The following is an 18017-nucleotide window of genomic DNA, read 5'->3' on the forward strand; positions in this document are numbered from 1 at the left end:
TCGTACTATTTCATTCTAATCTTATAGTATACATTTTGCCATATACAATTTTAATGAATAATTATGTGTATAGGTGTAATATGCGCGCACACACTTATACGCATAAATCTAATTATTTTGCCATTGGAGATATGTGACAATCTCTTAAGATGCATTTAAAAAAAGCATCATAAAGAAAGATAATTTGATCGATCTGCCTATTGGAAAAATTTCAAGCTTTGCAGACAATCATCAGATACATATCGTAATTAAATTTTTTTGCTCGAAGTTTTTCATGCATTGAACCATATCTCATTACATTAATTAAGCAAGATACTTGACACTGTCAGTGATTAATAGAAACAATGGAAGAAGTTGCTGCTGAATGACTTTCCTGGTATGAAAATTGGGGAAAATGTTCTTGTTCTTCTGCTATAGAATTTAAACCCCCTCCACTACCCAAACAACCCTGATCTGGGGGTGTAAGTTCAACACTTTCGCCGGTAAATTCACTATCAAAATATCGAGTGTCAATATCTGAAGTCACTTGCGGCTTAAAGGGTGGAGGAATCTTTTTCTGGACAAGATCCGTCCAATTGATACATGAGAAAAATGCATGATTCATGATGTCCTTTGCATCATTAGGTCCACCACCTAATCTTTTACTTGGATCCTTTATTAATAAACCTATAAAAATAGCACAAATATATTTTTTTTCATTTAAACACGTTTGTAATCATTGAAATTTGTAGTATTTACCACCAAGCATCTCTCTTGCTTCATTGCTAATCGTCCTAGGAAACCTTACTTCTTCCAATAAAATAAGCGTAAATAGCTTTTCATGATCTTTGTTATAAAAAGGTAATCGACCACACATCATTTCATACATGACTACACCTACACCCCACCAATCCACAGCTCGTCCATAATCGTTATCTTCAAGTACTTCTGGTGCCAAATATTCTGGTGTTCCACAAAATGTCTTTGTTGTTCTTCCTATGATATAATTAATCTCATCAAAATTTATATTTAACACACTTCATTAGTTTTAATTTATCTTTACGAATTATATTATACAAACCATACGTAATGTCCTCTTTGCATAAACCAAAATCAGCAATTTTAATATGTCCATCTTTATCCAAAAGAAGATTTTCCAGTTTGAGATCACGGTATATAATGCCTTGCGAGTGCAAGTAACCTAAGGCCGATATAATCTCTGCGCCATAAAATCGAGTACGATCTTCACCAAATACTCGTGATCGACTCAAATGGAAAAATAATTCACCACCATTTACATATTCCATAACAAAACACAATCTGTCCGCCGTTTGAAAACTGTATTTCAAAGACTGAAAATTTACGAATATGTTTACAATATTATAATTTGATATCAATATTATAATATTATAATTTTAATACCAACAGCTTTAGTTTTATAAATTATAAAATTGCAAAAAATAATAATGTAAATAATCAGTGTTTTACATACGATTAAAAAAGGATGATTAGTAGTACGTAATACTCTGTTTTCAGTAAGTGTATGTGCCACTTCATCTTTACGAATAATAACCTCCTTTCGTAAAATTTTAATAGCATATAAATGTCCTGTTGCTTTTTCTCTACAAAGAATTACCTTTCCAAACGTTCCTTTCCCCAAAACTTTTAAAAATTCAAAATTTTCCAGTGTCTAAAACAAACATGAACAGAAATCATGATTAAAAAATTATCTTTGAATAAATTAATAAATTAATTGATTTAAAAAAATTAACCTTTGTATTTATTTTTTGTATGTTTAATACTTTATACAATGTAGAAATATAAATACTATTTATGCATGCATCATAATAGCATAACTAACTGAGAATGTCTTTTTCAGAAAAAATGAGAGATTTAAAATGAGAGAGCTAAATAATTAAAAATATCAAGTTTAAAAACTTACTACTTTCTTTTTGCCGGTACTTTTACTACTTGAAGTTCCTTGGACACTGAACTTTGCTGATAATTCATCAATACTACCACCATCTATATCAGAAGATACAACACCTAAGGAACTACAAGAGTCAGACCTAGCACCTACTGACGATTCCATATCAACATCCTCTGAGGAAGAAGATTGTTGCATTTGTGGTTGTTCTTGTTGATTTTCTTCATTTGCTAATCTATCTGCTACATATCTGCAAAAAAAACATGACGAAGAGGATTAGACAGACATTGAAAAGAATTTTGGAAGAACATTTTGGAACTTGAAGGATTGCTGTTAAAATCAAACCTGATTGCTGCTACCCAGTCTTCCCTTTCTTGTTCCGTTTCCACATGAAACGTCCTTTCGATTACCGTTGTCCACTGGAGGCCTCTGATAACAAATGTGTAGGGTTTAGGTCTATCCACTGACATTATTTGGCACCCACGCACTGTAAAATTATTTAAGGGCTGGGTAGATGTTTGTGTAGCCATCTGTGGATCAGGTTTTGCCTTGAATCCAACCAGTGTACCATCGTCTCTCAAGACAAAATATCTTGATCTCCAATTTTTAATGTGCTCTCCTACAAAGAAATTATATGCATCTTAATGCTGCATACATAAAAACTTAATTAGGAGAATTCAACTTTAAAAATAAAACTTTAAATGCTTAAACTTTCCTATTTAAACTATCACTCAAATCTTACTATAAGGACATTATACAATTTTTAATTAATATTTTTTTAATAAATAAAATAAAAATAAAAAAGAAAAGAAAATAGAAATAAAAGAGAAAGTTATATTAAACGTGCTTCTTTAATAGAGAGTCTAATATTAATCTAATTTTCTCTAAGATGCTTGGTTGCTTCCATGTTTTATCCACTGAGCTACAAAGTTATAAACATATTGCAATTGTTTTAAAAATAATACGAAAACAAGGTAGATTTTTAACTTCTACTAAAGTGTAAAAGTGGCTCTGTTTTCGCTTGAAACGTGAAAACGAGATTTCATCATGGGGCTTTTCATTGACGTTCCTGTATTTTCGAACGGGCAATAATTTCGTAAACAATCTCGTAAGAAACAATTTGACATTATCATCTCTTCATGTGTTCAACGACAGACAGCGGCACGTATTTGTGACACCCAGTCCGCGCGTGACATACGTTCATATGCGTAACTACGTAGGGAGGAGCGCGCGACAGTCGGAGCAGTCGGAGCTCCGGGCTCCGGTAAACATTAGGCAAAACGTAAATATTATGATAGTACCGCGCTTTTGGAGCCATCCCTCTTTAACGATACGTTGACTGCCGCTACCGCTGCCGCTGACGCCGCTACCGCTGCCGCTGCCACCGCTGCCGCCGCCGCCGCCACCGCCACCACCGCCGCCGCCGCTGCCACCGGACGCTGCGACGTTCATCGCTGCGTCCCCCATCACTCACTCGTCGGTATGAACTTGTCGATATTCCGGCGATGCTCCCAGTTTCGTCTTACGTCGGGAATCTCAGAAAAATCGCGAACGCGCAGTAACGGGAGTGGTGCGCGTATGTAAACTGGAGTAATCATAGATACGCGTGCGGCAGGTAATGCATATGTACATACATACACACTGACCGTCGACGTGATCACGCTGAAACTGAGATACGTCAGAAGCGGCGCGACAATCGCCTCTCGAAGTCTTCGGGCTGGAGTCACATGGAGCTGAAATCTACAGCGAGACCAATCATAATCGCAGAAAGGATAGCTGAATAAATGATTGCAGAGTTCTGATTGGTCTCACTGTTCCGTTCCGCTGTAATTTCCGCTCCCATGTGACGCCAGATCAGACTACGCATTGAAGATTGAGATTGAAAGATTGAATTTTGGCTAATCAAAATAATAAGAGCTCAATCTTTAATGCGTAGTCTGATTCCGGCCTAAAGTCACGTTCTAATAGGAGTCAAACAAACTGTCAGATGATAATAGATCTCTTTTTCCAATCAATGCGAAGAAAATTTCCAACAGTTGCAAGACGGTTTTAACGCATGTCTGGTTTATCTACAAAAATTCTATCGATGACAGTTAGACAGCAAAATAAGTAAAGATGGCGGTCACCATGGATTCTGTAAGAGAAAAAGCGCTTCAAGATTATCGAAAGAAGCTTTTAGAACATAAAGAAGTCGAGTCACGTCTCAAGGAAAGTAAGATATTTTTATAAATATTATAAATTTTATATAATAAAATTTCATTTACAAAGTATACACATCGAAGACTCATAACCTCTCACATCTCTCTTCTTAAGCTTTCTTTATTCTATATTTTATTCATAGATACGTTTTTCTTTTAATATTGTATTGATATTTTTTTGGAGCTTTTTATTTTATATCTTATATAATTAATTTATTTTAAATACTATAAAATATACGTATTTTCTAGTGAGAGAACACCTCAAGGATCTGACAAAGCAATATGACAAGTCTGAAAATGATTTAAAGGCATTACAAAGTGTTGGACAGGTATGTTGTCAAAATATTGGAACTCATAATTTGTGATTATCTTTATGTTCTGTATTTCACGGTTTTTATCATACAGATTGTTGGAGAAGTATTGAAACAACTTACAGAAGAAAAATGTAAGTAACTAATTTACATCGACTAATGCATATGCATCTCTATCTCATTACATTTAATTTTAAAGATTTCAAGTTTTATTAGTGATATGCTATTTACATTTTGTAAAAAAGAATCCGATAAACATTTAACATAATAAATATACTTATCTGGCAATGATTTAATTTGTTGTACAGTTATAGTGAAAGCAACAAATGGTCCTCGTTACGTTGTTGGATGTCGACGTCAATTGGACAAAAATAAATTAAAATCGGGAACTAGAGTTGCCTTAGATATGACAACTCTTACAATCATGCGTTATTTGCCACGTGAGGTAAAAAACTCATTGATTTATCTTTAAAAGATTGGTTTTCAATTCTTTAAAAATTTATTTGTCTTGTTGCTTTTTAGGTAGATCCATTAGTTTATAACATGTCTCATGAAGATCCTGGCCATGTGACTTATTCTGCAATTGGTGGTTTGAGTGAACAGATACGCGAATTGCGTGAAGTTATAGAATTACCATTATTAAATCCTGAACTTTTCCAAAGAGTTGGAATCACTCCTCCCAAGGGATGCTTGTTATATGGTCCTCCGGGTACTGGAAAAACATTATTGGCAAGAGCTGTTGCCAGTCAGTTAGATGCAAATTTCTTGAAAGTTGTTTCAAGTGCTATTGTTGATAAATATATTGGAGAATCAGCTAGATTGATTAGAGAGATGTTCAATTACGCTCGTGATCATCAACCTTGTATTATATTCATGGATGAAATTGATGCTATTGGTTGAGTATATATTTTTAAATAAAAAAATATCTAAGTCAAGAGAGAAAATTATAGATTAAATATTAATAAAATTAATATATATATACATAGGTGGTCGCAGATTTTCGGAAGGAACAAGTGCTGATCGAGAAATTCAGAGAACTTTGATGGAATTGTTGAATCAAATGGATGGATTTGATTCTTTGGGCCAAGTTAAAATGATAATGGCTACAAATAGACCTGATACTTTAGATCCTGCATTATTACGACCAGGAAGACTGGATAGAAAGATTGAAATACCACTTCCTAATGAACAAGCCCGTTTAGAGATTTTAAAGATACATGCTTTGCCAATTGCCAAACATGGTGAAATCGGTAAGAAATTAGTTTATTCTTAGGCCTGATTGCACCAACGTGGTTTCGATTTTAAGCGAAACTTAAACTGTCTCTGTCTCTCTTTCGGCTTTAAAACAAGATAGATAGTTTTAAGTCTCGCTTAAAATCAAAAAGTTTTGGTGCAACCGGGCCTTAATGTTTTAAGTATTTTAAACATTTCATTTTACCATTTTATATAAATATACATGTAAATGTAGATTATGAAGCAGTGGTTAAACTCTCGGATGGATTCAATGGTGCTGATTTAAGAAATGTGTGCACAGAGGCTGGCTTGTTTGCAATACGATTAGAAAGAGAATATGTAATACAAGAAGATTTTATGAAAGCTGTCAGAAAGGTTTCTGATAACAAGAAACTCGAATCGAAACTAGATTATAAACCTGTGTAATTTGATGTATAATATTATGATTTTACATTTCAAAAGTATATTAGACGTCTATTAATTTTTATGACCTAAGTGGATTATTCAATATTGTCTTACTAAAATTTTTTTTCATTTTCTATAATGAAATTTATATTTATGTAGAAGACAGTTTATTCAGCATTAACACATTAGTAAATTTATATGATATAATTAATAACATCAGTATAGTCTAAAATGTTGGTGTAAAATATAGAAATCTTTGTTTCTTTTCCTGATTTTGCTAACTGCAAATATTTATTTGCATACTTTACAAAATACTGAGTATTGTATTTATAATATTTGTAAGAATTATAATCTATTCTGTACTGCCTGCAAAACGAATTTTTTTCTTTTCTTGATATTCCTGTACATTATCATATTTTCTCTTATATAAAATGGGAAACAAATTTTGTTTAACAATAGTATTTTTTAAAACTTGCCAAGAGGCATTAAGACACTTAATTGTCGAATTTAAAGCATTTTGAGTTACAAACCTATCATTTTTGAATTTGAATACTTGTAATCCTATATCTGTTAATACCCATAAATCTTGTTTGTGTAAAAGACATTCGATAGGTTCAGTTTCTACTGTTATAGTCTCTAAATAATTTGCTTTCAACTGGATGTTACTGTTGCCACTAATCCTATAAACTAACAGTACTTTGCTACTATAAAAACTTATTATAATTAGAGATTCTATTTTATTAAGATAATATACTTTGAGATACTTGACAGGCAGTATATCCACAGATTCATCATACTGACAGTCACAGAGCTCTTGATTAAATCTTTCTATGTCGCATTTTGATATCTTATCACAAAAATTGACAGACAGTAGTTCGCTACCATATTTATAGTCCCACAATTTAAAAACTCCGTCACCACCGCATGATATTAGGATGCTCTTCTCATGAGGCAATTCTGAGATATTCGTCACAAATTTCGCATGTCCCAAGCAGTAAGATACAATGTTGTAGCAGTTGGGAAACATGGAAACTCTTATTTTTTCATCTCTGTCAGTTGTTAGAATGTACTTCATATCTTGAGTGACAAGTATATCAAGAAGCATCGACAAGTGTCCCAGGATGAAGGTTCCAGGTTCTGTTGGACGACTGGTGGAAAACAGGTAAGCATCTCCAGCCTTATCTGCTATCACGATATCATTGTTCGGTGAGAATCTCACTCTGCTTGCAGCCCTAATGAGTGTTCGATTCGACAGGAGCTTCAAATTTTTCGTTTCATACAGGCACAGTTGCTTACGATTCGTGCATAACGCAAAATATTTCCCATCTTCTGAAAATTCCAGAGACGTTATCATGTGATAAGCCTCGATATCCACGTTGTTGTGCACGTCAATTTTTTTCTTCGACTCCAGATCAGGCAAAATTATCGTATTTTCGGTATTATTGTCAATATCGTATATTATCACGCGTTCATTATTGCACAGAGCAACGTACGACTCGTACACAGAAAAACTCATAGTTGTTTATAACGTTCGTGACAGATTTCAAAGTAACATTATTGATTTACTAAATTAAGGTTAGGATACCGCGCCACGAGTGTGGCGCACCATGGTGGCGCACTTAAAGTTCAGTTAGAATAATGCGAATGCGCAAGTTGTGTTGTGGCGTGGATTGGTCCTTCAGACCACGTGGATTCTCGAATTGGCGGACCAAGGTCCATGCGTGAGGATTGGTCGAGAATACAACGGCGTGCGCAAGACGAATGCGCATTCTGCGAGAAACAGTGGCGTGCGTTGTGTCTTTTGGCCGGTGAACGTTGCCGAGTACGGACGGAGAGTGTCACAATAAAGTGAGTTTTAACCAGTACAAGAGGCCGTTATTGCCTTTTTCCTTAAGTATCCTTGACTTATTGATTATTCCTGACATTTGTGGAGATGTCTTTTCGTTCCTGGGCCCCGGTTCTCTAATCTATCGTAAGAGAAACTTATTCGAAAAATTAGAAAAATGCTATAGTACACGTAACGTGTACTGTAGCACTTCCCTAATTTTTCGTATACAAAAAATCTTAATAAATATATATAAACTAGTTATGGACTCTTTTTGTTCAAAACAACTTAAGGGTGCGTCCCGATGGAGAAAGAAATAGCGGAACGGAATGAGAACGGAACATTGATAGAAAAGAGATAGGATTGTTCTATCTCTTTTCTATCAATGTTCCGTTACTGTTCCGTTCCGTTATTTCTGACTCCATGTGACTGCACCCTAACAAACATAAATTAAAAGGCTATAAAGAGTCGAACGCAGTTAACAATTCGAAACATTTTTTTAATCTTACAAATAACATGAAGATTACCAGTCGAATTTTTCGTATACGTTTCTGTTACGATGGATTAGAGAATCGGGGCCCTGACATTTGTGAAGATATCCTTCCGTTACTGATTCGACACGCAGTCGTCGTTTCTTATTCCCCGCCATTTTCCACGGAGACGTCATCTCCTTTTGAATACAGGGATGCGTTTCGTTTCACGCATGATGCGCATGGAGAGCATGGAAGGCGTTCCGTTTCATTCCATATTGTGCGAAATGAAAGAGTTTGTGCGAATAAAACACCTACAAAATTACAAGTACTGAGTAACAGGAATAATACCGATAATAACAGAAATTCGCCGTCTATTTATAACCGCATGGGATCCGTTCCGTTTCTCTATGCGCATAGGGAAAAAGAATCGAGCTAATGCGCGCATGTGATGCGCGTTCCAGCGGTCCATGCGTGAAACGGAACGCACCCCAGGGGCTCTATTCTTGAAAAGAAACGTATACGTCATTCTTTTCAAGAATAGATCCCCAGGCGGTTATCCAAACCCTCTTCCCACCTTATAACTAGAGCTTATAACCTATCTCGAAGGTAGAATTATCTTACATTACTGTTCGCAGCAATAAACGAATGCGATCTCTAAAGCCCGATCTACAATTGCGTAAACGTAGAACTGTAAGGCGAGAAACACACACTTTTGCATAACGCATAAAGCATGTGCGTAAGGAATTTCATTGGCCCACTTTCTTATGCATGAGTCAATGAACCAATCAAATTCTTTATGTATATGGTTTATGCGTTATGCAAAAGTTTGTGTTTCTCGCCTTAAGTGGTTGTAGTTATAAGAATTGACAGTCGAATATTCTCCTCGTATTCAACTGTGATTAGTCAATTCTTAAACGTAGTTGTAAGGATTGACCAATTACAGTTAAATACGAGAAAAATATCGAACTGTGATTGGAGAAGTCTTACAACTAGGTTTACGTAATTGTAGATCAGGTATGACGTACGTGCATTAATGTAGTAATACATGCAACAGAGAGAAAGGTTTCTCTGGATTTCTCTTTGATACAAATGATACAACACGTGTACTTCACAACCTAACATTGTGCAGAACCAAGGACTGCATCAGACTGCATTCGATTTGGACGCTTCCAGCATTTCTATCCTTATTTTGCATCTAATGAACGACAAAGATAGAATGATGATTGATGTGACATTTGACGCATTCAGCAGACGTAACAGTTAAGTGAAAGCTCGCTGCTATTGGTGCATTCTTCTACATGTAAGATCTGATTGGATAATCTAGAAGAATACACCAATAACAGCGGACTCATTCAACTGCTGCGCTCAATAAAGCTCTACGTGTTAATTAGATTATGCTGTTTATTTAAGGCTACATACTGATATTACATTTATCGTACGATAAATTTTTCAAGCATATTAATTGGCTGCAGAGAGATCCGAGAACCTGTTTGTCCTGCGGTCAATCAACAGGCTTGAAAAGTTTATCGTATGTACAATAAAAAACACACAAATAAAATAGCGGTTTAAATATCACTATTCATTACTTAAAAAAAAAAAAAAAAAAACGGCAATTAAACGATTTAATATTTGATAAATATACAACTAGTCATTGTGAAAGTTTAGAAAAGAAGCATACGCCTCAGTCTTAAATGTGTTCTAATGTATATTAAAATGAGTAATTTCAAAAAAGAATTAATACACAAGTCAGTCACTTTTCAATGACTTTCGGAACATCGAAAATTCAGTCAAATATCTATAATGTTAAAAAATTTCAAAACTTTTAATTAGCTACAATAATTAGCTACAAAATTTATATTACCGTCAATCTTTATTTTCTTTGCATATATATTTTTTCCATTATCGTCGTCGCCCTTCTTATTTGATTGACGCAGCCTGCAGACTGCATGAGCCAACCCTGCAAAATTAGTATTCTACCATTGCACTTTTGAACGATAATGAATTCCAATGCTCAACCATTACTATCATTAAAGTGATTAGTCACATCAAGTCGAGTATCGGACGTATATAGATATCGCATGGAAAGCCGGTTTCTGCCAGCTTTTTTATCGCGCGATCCGGTTTGATTTAATTTAATTTCGGTCGAGAGAAACTGACGGTGACGGTTATTCAGGATTCCGGCACGCTTACGTCTTCGTGAGTTTTCGAACGCATGATTCCGTCCTCCTTCGGCATCCTCCGGCTAGCTAGACCGGAGTGGACCGGAGTCGCACATGAGTGCGTGGAGCGGAGTACGTTCACGTCTGTTTGCGAACCGTTCGGGAGTTTGTAGTGTTGACAGCTGGAGCGGTCTCCACAGATCTCCATATATTTTCCTTCTTTCACCATCAAGCCGAACATGATAGAAATTATCCGAGAGGCGACGACGCGCCAGATTATCCCGTAAACAGTTCCAGGTTATAAATAACGAGACACAAACGGCGCGGCGGGGATTTAAATTTGGATCGTATCGAACGGCACATAACCGGCCCCCGAGGGGTAGGACAAGAGGACTATTTTAAAACGATTGGGAGGCAGTTTTATGTTGGTTTCGGCACGATAAGTACCCGTGTCTGCGATCGATCGTCAACGAGGATATCTCTACGTATAATCCGTCTTCGTCGTAATTACCGTTAATATGGGAATAATACTGTCCAGATTTCAGGTGAGTACCGAACTCTCTTTCTGACATTTCGTTGAGGTTAACATCAACCGTACTTATCCGCGGTTAAACGAACAACGAACAATAATTTTAAATGTCATTCATGTCCTATTTATAGCCGTGAATCCGTTTGGATGACAGATTCGTAATCGCGTACTTCGTTGAGGTTAACATCAACCGTACTTATCCGCACTTATCTATCCGCGGTTAAACGAACAACGAACAATAATTCTAAATGTCATTCATGTCCTATTTATAGCCGTGAATCCGTTTGGATGACAGATTCGTAATCGCGTAGATTGCGTTAACCTTGGCGCAAAGCGACACAACTTTGGGTTCTTTTTTTCTAAATTTAACGAGACGCAAGACGGCGCGTAACTAGCCGTATGATTACGTTTTTTTATCTGGCATCTTTTTTAAACAATCGCGTGTATACGAGTCCTTGAGTTTGTCGTGCAAAACGATTTCTCCGATGCCCACCATTATCATGAGTAAACAAAAACGGACGATAAATTTATTCCGTAGGGGTATTGCGAGACCCAAACATTAACATTCAATGACGAACTTTGTTCTAATTTACACGCGTCATTGCGAGGAAATTATAATATGAATGCATAAACGATATGCGTTGTTATTTTGTAAACTGAAATCGAATTACCTTTCGGTATTTATTTAGTTAGCTATTTAGTTTACTTTTGTATTTTTAATCATACACATGTCTGTTCAAAGTTTACTCCATAAATATAGAATACAAAAATATGTATTTCCTAAATTTTATTTTTCCTATCTTGTTTTTTCAATACTCAGTACATAATATTTTATAGAAAACCTATAAAGGTATTGAATATTATAGAAAAGTTTGTACCACAGTTTTATTTATTTTTTAAGAAATTATTCTTTACCATTATGATTTATTAAACATTTTTTTATATAAAGAAATATATTTGCATGACATTTAATTAATTAGGTATACACATTTACATTATAATGTAAAGTATATGATTTTCAGAAAAAGAAGACAACCATCGAAATTTTGGAGAGTCTAGAGACAGTGAGTATTATTTTATTATTATTGCGTGATATATATTATAAAATAGCATTACATAACTTCCTGTTTTTTAACAGCAAATTAAAGACATCCAACAATATGGACAGACTACAGAGCAAAAACATAAAAAGATAGTAGGAACTATTATCATTTATGGAGTTCTCCTATATATTATGATAGCATTCATCTTTTACTTTTGTTATTTCCCTGCATCATTATATGATCAGATATTTTATATAACACCATTACTATTTTTCCCAATTTTGTAAGTATGCAAATATATTTATTGATTTTAATCGTACAATATATATGAATTTTTTTTAGATAAAAAAATGTGATCATTTTAGATAAAAAATGTGAAATAAATTTTTTTCAGAGTACTTTTAACAAAGAAAATGGTTTCATGGTATTATAATCGTAAAATTACTCATAACCGAGAAAAATTGTCTATAATTATGGCAGAGAAAAAGAAGATATTAAACGAAGTTACCGAAACGGAGACGTACAAGAAAGCTAAAGAAATATTATTAAAATTTGCACCAGACGAATTAAACATGTCACCTGTAAGTAGATTTATGTTATTTTTGTAATTATTTAAATATTATGAATCTGATTAAATATTATTTAAATATTTAGTTGAATAGTGCTAAACAAAGAAAGCTAAAATTATATATATAATACTATATGTATTATAATATAATTTATATTGTCTTATTTTGCGTTATCTTTTCTTGTAAATTTGACTTTATATTCATTAGATTTTTTTTCTTACAGTTAACTCCAAAGGTTTGTACTTCGGAACGTAATATTTACGAGTTACAACGTAAAAGTATATAATAATAAAATAAAATTATATCAAAACTAGAGAAAATAAAACATAAACTATATTAAAAGATATCTTTATGTGAAAACATACAAATTTAATGATTTTGTTTGTAGCTTATACCCCATAGGATGTCCGTACCATCTGAGACACCTCGACGTCCTACGCCACAGGCTGTAGTATCTCCTGTATATAGTGACTTAAGAAGAAGAATTGTAAATCATCCACAAAATACACAAATGGGTGTACCTGCTTCTGGTCAAACCTCACCTACCATTAGATCGATTAATCAACCTTTAAACGCTTCTTTTCCGTCTAGAAATATTAATCCTGCGACCATAGCTTATCGTAAGTAAATATATAATATATATGTATAATGATTCGAAAAAATATTGTACTAAATACTTATATATATTATAAAGTATTTCACATATAAATTCATTCATAATCATAAAAAACTTAATGCATATATGTGACTTTAGGATCACCATTACCACGACCTATATTGCCACAACAAAGAACAGTTATTGATCGTTTGGTTGATTATTTAGTAGGTGATGGTCCTTCAAATCGTTATGCTTTAATTTGTCGGCAATGTAATTCTCACAATGGAATGGCTTTGAAAGAAGAGTTTGAATATTTCGGTAAGATGTTCATTTTTTAGAAGAAAGTTTTCCTTTAAAATATATTTTAATATACACAATATAAATACATATATTTTTGTAGCGTTTAGATGTTCTTACTGTAATTTCTGGAATCCTGCAAGAAAACAAAAGTCTTCTGCTCCAAAATTAGATCGCAATAATCCTACAATTATAAATTCGAATATGGAATCCAATTCTGAAGCTAATTTACCTCATAATACACACGAAGAAACAATAAAACCTACTGACAATAAGCTGGAAACAGGTACACATTCGGATACAGGTATATCATTTCTATTATTATTATTTATGTTTATATTATATATTAATTTCTCTAATAATTTTATTTTAATTTATTGTCAATATTTTTAATAAAAACAAACTCCACAGGGTTGCCACAAGTCAGGAAAATCTGGGAAGTCAGGAAAATGTCAGAGAATTTAAAAAAACACGTCATAGAAGTCTGGATAAGGGATTTAACACGCTTTTTAGGGAAAATAAAATAGCTGTAAATAAATTTTGTGCTTCTATGATTGGTTTGGACTACCTTTTTTTTGTTTTTTTTTTTTTTTTAAATTTTTTTCCTGAAGAAAATGTGCATCTATGTTACTTTGCTGGATCAACAAAATATTTAACATTTTCCGTATTACAATAAAAATAAAAGAAACATTGCAAATTATGTATTATTCAAAGTCAGGAAAAATCTCGAAATTTTGTCAGTAAATCAAAGAAATGTCAGGAAATTTTACGATTAAAAACTTGTGGCAACCCTGCTCCAGTAATCTAGGGCGAATGAGAGTGCGGCGTGGTACTTCGTACGCAAATCAATAATTCGTTGATTTGTGTAAAAAAAATCCTTTATTTCATAAAATTAGAACTTCGACTCACTTTGGAGTCTTTTTCAGCTAATACAATATTAATATACTTCGTATCAATTATTAGAATCACATCAGATTTACAGATTTGATATTGAATCTCTGTTAAAATTTAATGTATCAATAATGTATTTAAACGTTAAATAATAAAATTAATAAATGACTCATCTAATATTAATACAAAGAAAACATCTTGAAACATTGGATCAATCTTTTTTATAGATTTTGAAATATAAAATATGTCAGTGTCATGAAATCACTACAGTAATTTAATCTGCAATAATACTTGGTAATTATTTTTGTAAAATAGATCAATCCAATGTTTCAAGATATTTTATTAATATGTTAAATTTTAACAGAGATTTCAACATCAAATCTGTAAATCTAATGTGACTCCAATTATCGATACGAAGGAAGTATATTAATATTGTATTAGTTGGAGTCTTATGAAAGGATCTTTTTTACACAAATCCACGGATTATTGATTTGCGTACAAAGTACCATGCCGCACTCTCATCACCCTAGATTACTGGAGTTCATGTTTTCGAATCTGGAGAGTTCGTTAGGAGAATACATTTGAGAATATTTTTAATCTCTAGTATGTGAATAATACATTTGGATGCTAGAATAATTATCGATATTTGTACAATTTTTTAGATTCAGATATTGAAGTAGTTGAAAGACCAGGCGACACATCTGACGTTCCTGAATCCGAAGCCAAGGAATTATTAGATGAGAATAAATCTGATAAATCTGATACATCTGATAAATCTGATAAATCTGATAAAATACAATCTGATGAAATTCAGTCGTAGCACTCATAACTTTTCTATTTAAATAAATAACCTGAAAGTGAAAAAGGATATTTGTAAATCAGAATTTCAAGTAAGTTTAAAAAATTTGATAAAAGTGGAGAAGTATAAATAAGCAAGAGTGATAACGTAAATGAATAAAATAAAATAAATAAAATAAAATATGTTGACTTTCTTAACGCATAATGAGAGCTAGAAATGTAAAATATCTTTTTAGATTATAGATGTAATCAATTGAAACATTGCTATTTAATAGAAATCATTGCTATAATTTAGAAGTAACAAATATTATATATGATTGTAGATCATATGTAATATGAAAACTGTAGACTTTTCTTATGTAAGTTTTGATTATATAGCATTTGCAAGACAATTTGTGGAAAATGTATGTGGATCCTACACTTGATGATCATGACAGATTGTTATCATTCCAAATCTTTATTTGCCTAGCATTAGTGCAATTAACGAATGCAAAAGGCTGAAATAAGAGCAAGAATCATTAGTCTAATTTCTTTTAAATATCTCGTAAATTTCATGTAAATATTTATATATAACAATATTTATATGAAATTGCGTTTCATTTTTAGTTTTTGAGGCACAATTTAACCAAATGCAACAAAATACTTGAACACATTGCACACATGCGAAGAGTTCATGTTGCATATCAATTAATAATGTATTTTTTGAAGACTGTCTATCTTATCTGCAGTGGCAGATCATTATTTATCTATTAGGCCACAAATTTTTTTGAGAAGCTACGCTAATCTTTCCTTTGTACATTTTAAGTTCAACCAACCATGCCTTTTATCTGAATATTGCTGTAGTTTATATATTGCTTTATTAAACAAAAAATGAATTGCATTTTAGTGTATTAAAACTTTAACTATTAGTTTAGATGTAAGGCTATCATGAAACATGAATTTTTCTATGTAAATGCATCTTTTGAAAAGAACAAATGAGAAAAAATGCATTTTGTAACAACATTGTCTTTTTCATAGAAAATTATTTAATACTTAGATAACTTCTAGAATAAATAGTATCATTATAATAGAAATCTGAGAACGCGTTCTATATTGTATTACTTATAATTACACTCTACTGTGATTCTAGATAGGCTAATAAAACTCAAGATTATTGTATCAGATTGAATTCAATCTTAACGTAATCATAAATTGTAAAAACTATGAATGCGATTGTTTCTTATAATATTGTATTTTTCTGCTTCCTAAATAAGGAATTGTACTGTCATTTTAGTATGATAAATTTATATGTAGTAAAGATATTTGAGCAATTTGGAAAATTCTTGATATAAATACAATTTTAGACAAAATTTAATTAGTTTTCTTTCTTCACCTTGGTATGTATTTATAATTATGGAATTTGGAATGAAATCCGATTAAAATTATAATTTTGTAAGAGCTGGGCTGAGAAAAAATGTCGGACTCTCAAATGTGATGACTCGAATCGAGACCTTGTAGTAATTTTCGTGTTAGCAAGCCACCATCTTGCCGCGGAGCCACACAGCTCGACAGGGAGATCTTTATAGTTGATTTCTTACAATTTTTTTTTTCTATAAAACAATAAAAATCTAAGTAATTAATAATTATTGAATATTTGATCGAAATCCATTCCAAATAATTTTATAATACATAGGAAAGGCCGGGGGATAAAAGTAACATTTTTTACATGCTTAAGAAATTCGCATTCTTACTCTACTATTTCATCTGTGATACACATTTTAAGAGTTATATTGATTTTTTGCAACTACATCGATTGTTACTTTTATCCTGGGGTTTAGAACGAAAGTAACACACTATAGAGATAAAAGTAACAGTTCTTATTTTCTAACGAAAAAACATTAAAAATATATTTTTTTACATAAAATAAGAGATATATTTTTTATGTAAGATGGTTGTTATAACAAAACAATTTTTATAAAACTTAAAGTGATGCTGGACCCGCCTGTATTATCGATAAAACTAGCGTTTTTGACGTTTTCGTTCCTGTCTAATTTCTTTATAATAATTTTGCAGAATAAAAATTCCTTTTCCACAATTTAAATATTCATGCTAATGTATTGGGAGTACAATAAATTAATTCGATCCGTTTTCCAAAAAATGGCTCCGGTTGTTGTGAATGGTTCATAGAGACAGCTGATTTTGGCGGTTTCAGTTAGACATCTGCTAATAATATTCAGTTTATATTGCTTTGAGTTTCATACAGAAACCTTGATTTTTACTGTGTTTGAAATGTCGAATTTTGTGTTTGCAGTCAATGTTAAGTTACTTAAATTATTTCGTTTATTTCGTTTCATAAATTTTTGGAGAGATGCAATTTTGTTCCAAATTAATATGAAATGTCTTATTAGCCAGTGATTTGGAATCATAATGTGTATAATTATTGTGTTAAATGATATTAAAGCTACACATTATATTATGTCGAAGAATTAATGCGACAAACTATAGAGGCAACATTTAAATTATTATTTTTATTTAAGGGGTATACCCACTCTACAGCACCAAAAATTAGTACATTCAGATGTAAAAAAATATTTTTTTTTAGTGATTCTGTTACAAAATGGCGGTGCTACAGCTCTGCAATAGTAATGTCTTCTCACGGATGATGCTATACGACCATAACGATAACTTCGGCAATTTTTAAGCTAGAACAAATTGTAATTTGCCGGTTTTGTGAGCAAATGGTGCAAATTTTAAGTCAATGTTAAATTTAAAGGGTAAAGAATAGATGAAAAACATGAACTTA

At 32.6% G+C, this 18017-nt stretch overlaps 4 protein-coding genes across 4 annotated transcripts; 2 read left to right on the plus strand and 2 right to left on the minus strand.

Annotated features, from left to right (window-relative positions):
• Positions 1 to 266: 266 nt before the first annotated feature.
• Akt (AKT serine/threonine protein kinase) lies at positions 267 to 3464 on the minus strand. The gene is made up of 7 exons (XM_018547675.1): positions 3208 to 3464; positions 2252 to 2525; positions 1922 to 2156; positions 1472 to 1669; positions 1061 to 1331; positions 739 to 975; positions 267 to 666 (listed from the first exon to the last, which is right to left on the minus strand). Exons 1-7 carry the CDS (start codon positions 3371 to 3373, stop codon positions 326 to 328), a joined length of 1722 nt encoding a protein of 573 aa, XP_018403177.1. The 5' UTR covers positions 3374 to 3464; the 3' UTR covers positions 267 to 325.
• A 557-nt stretch (positions 3465 to 4021) lies between these two features.
• Positions 4022 to 6086, plus strand: Rpt4 (Regulatory particle triple-A ATPase 4). The gene is made up of 7 exons (XM_018547698.1): positions 4022 to 4118; positions 4354 to 4433; positions 4510 to 4549; positions 4724 to 4860; positions 4938 to 5310; positions 5402 to 5665; positions 5884 to 6086. Exons 1-7 carry the CDS (start codon positions 4022 to 4024, stop codon positions 6072 to 6074), a joined length of 1182 nt encoding a protein of 393 aa, XP_018403200.1. The 3' UTR covers positions 6075 to 6086.
• Positions 6087 to 6405: 319 nt separating this feature from the next.
• wuho (tRNA (guanine-N(7)-)-methyltransferase non-catalytic subunit wuho) lies at positions 6406 to 7628 on the minus strand. The gene has a single exon (XM_018547900.1). It carries the CDS (start codon positions 7567 to 7569, stop codon positions 6406 to 6408), a length of 1164 nt encoding a protein of 387 aa, XP_018403402.1. The 5' UTR covers positions 7570 to 7628.
• A 2995-nt stretch (positions 7629 to 10623) lies between these two features.
• Lnpk (zinc-ribbon metal-binding protein lunapark) lies at positions 10624 to 15257 on the plus strand. The gene is made up of 9 exons (XM_018547519.1): positions 10624 to 11055; positions 12062 to 12103; positions 12178 to 12365; positions 12477 to 12663; positions 12875 to 12886; positions 13040 to 13271; positions 13406 to 13567; positions 13650 to 13850; positions 15100 to 15257. Exons 1-9 carry the CDS (start codon positions 11029 to 11031, stop codon positions 15255 to 15257), a joined length of 1209 nt encoding a protein of 402 aa, XP_018403021.1. The 5' UTR covers positions 10624 to 11028.
• Positions 15258 to 18017: the final 2760 nt, after the last annotated feature.

Source organism: Cyphomyrmex costatus, unplaced genomic scaffold (assembly GCF_001594065.2).
Source record: "Cyphomyrmex costatus isolate MS0001 unplaced genomic scaffold, Ccosl1.0 scaffold122, whole genome shotgun sequence".
NCBI lineage: Eukaryota > Metazoa > Arthropoda > Insecta > Hymenoptera > Formicidae > Cyphomyrmex > Cyphomyrmex costatus.

Coding starts and splice junctions, on each gene's coding strand:
- wuho (XM_018547900.1), bottom strand. CDS start 7,569: ATGAGTTTTTCTGTGTACGAGTCGTACGTTGCTCTGTGCAATAATGAA.
- Rpt4 (XM_018547698.1), top strand. CDS start 4,022: ATGGCGGTCACCATGGATTCTGTAAGAGAAAAAGCGCTTCAAGATTAT. Junction 4,119..4,353: donor CGAGTCACGTCTCAAGGAAA/GTAAGATATTTT, acceptor CGTATTTTCTAG/TGAGAGAACACCTCAAGGAT. Junction 5,666..5,883: donor TGCCAAACATGGTGAAATCG/GTAAGAAATTAG, acceptor ATGTAAATGTAG/ATTATGAAGCAGTGGTTAAA.
- Akt (XM_018547675.1), bottom strand. CDS start 3,373: ATGGGGGACGCAGCGATGAACGTCGCAGCGTCCGGTGGCAGCGGCGGC. Junction 1,332..1,471: donor CTAATCATCCTTTTTTAATC/GTATGTAAAACA, acceptor GTAAATTTTCAG/TCTTTGAAATACAGTTTTCA. Junction 976..1,060: donor CAAAGAGGACATTACGTATG/GTTTGTATAATA, acceptor ATTATATCATAG/GAAGAACAACAAAGACATTT.
- Lnpk (XM_018547519.1), top strand. CDS start 11,029: ATGGGAATAATACTGTCCAGATTTCAG. Junction 12,366..12,476: donor TTACTATTTTTCCCAATTTT/GTAAGTATGCAA, acceptor AATTTTTTTCAG/AGTACTTTTAACAAAGAAAA. Junction 13,568..13,649: donor AGAAGAGTTTGAATATTTCG/GTAAGATGTTCA, acceptor ATATTTTTGTAG/CGTTTAGATGTTCTTACTGT.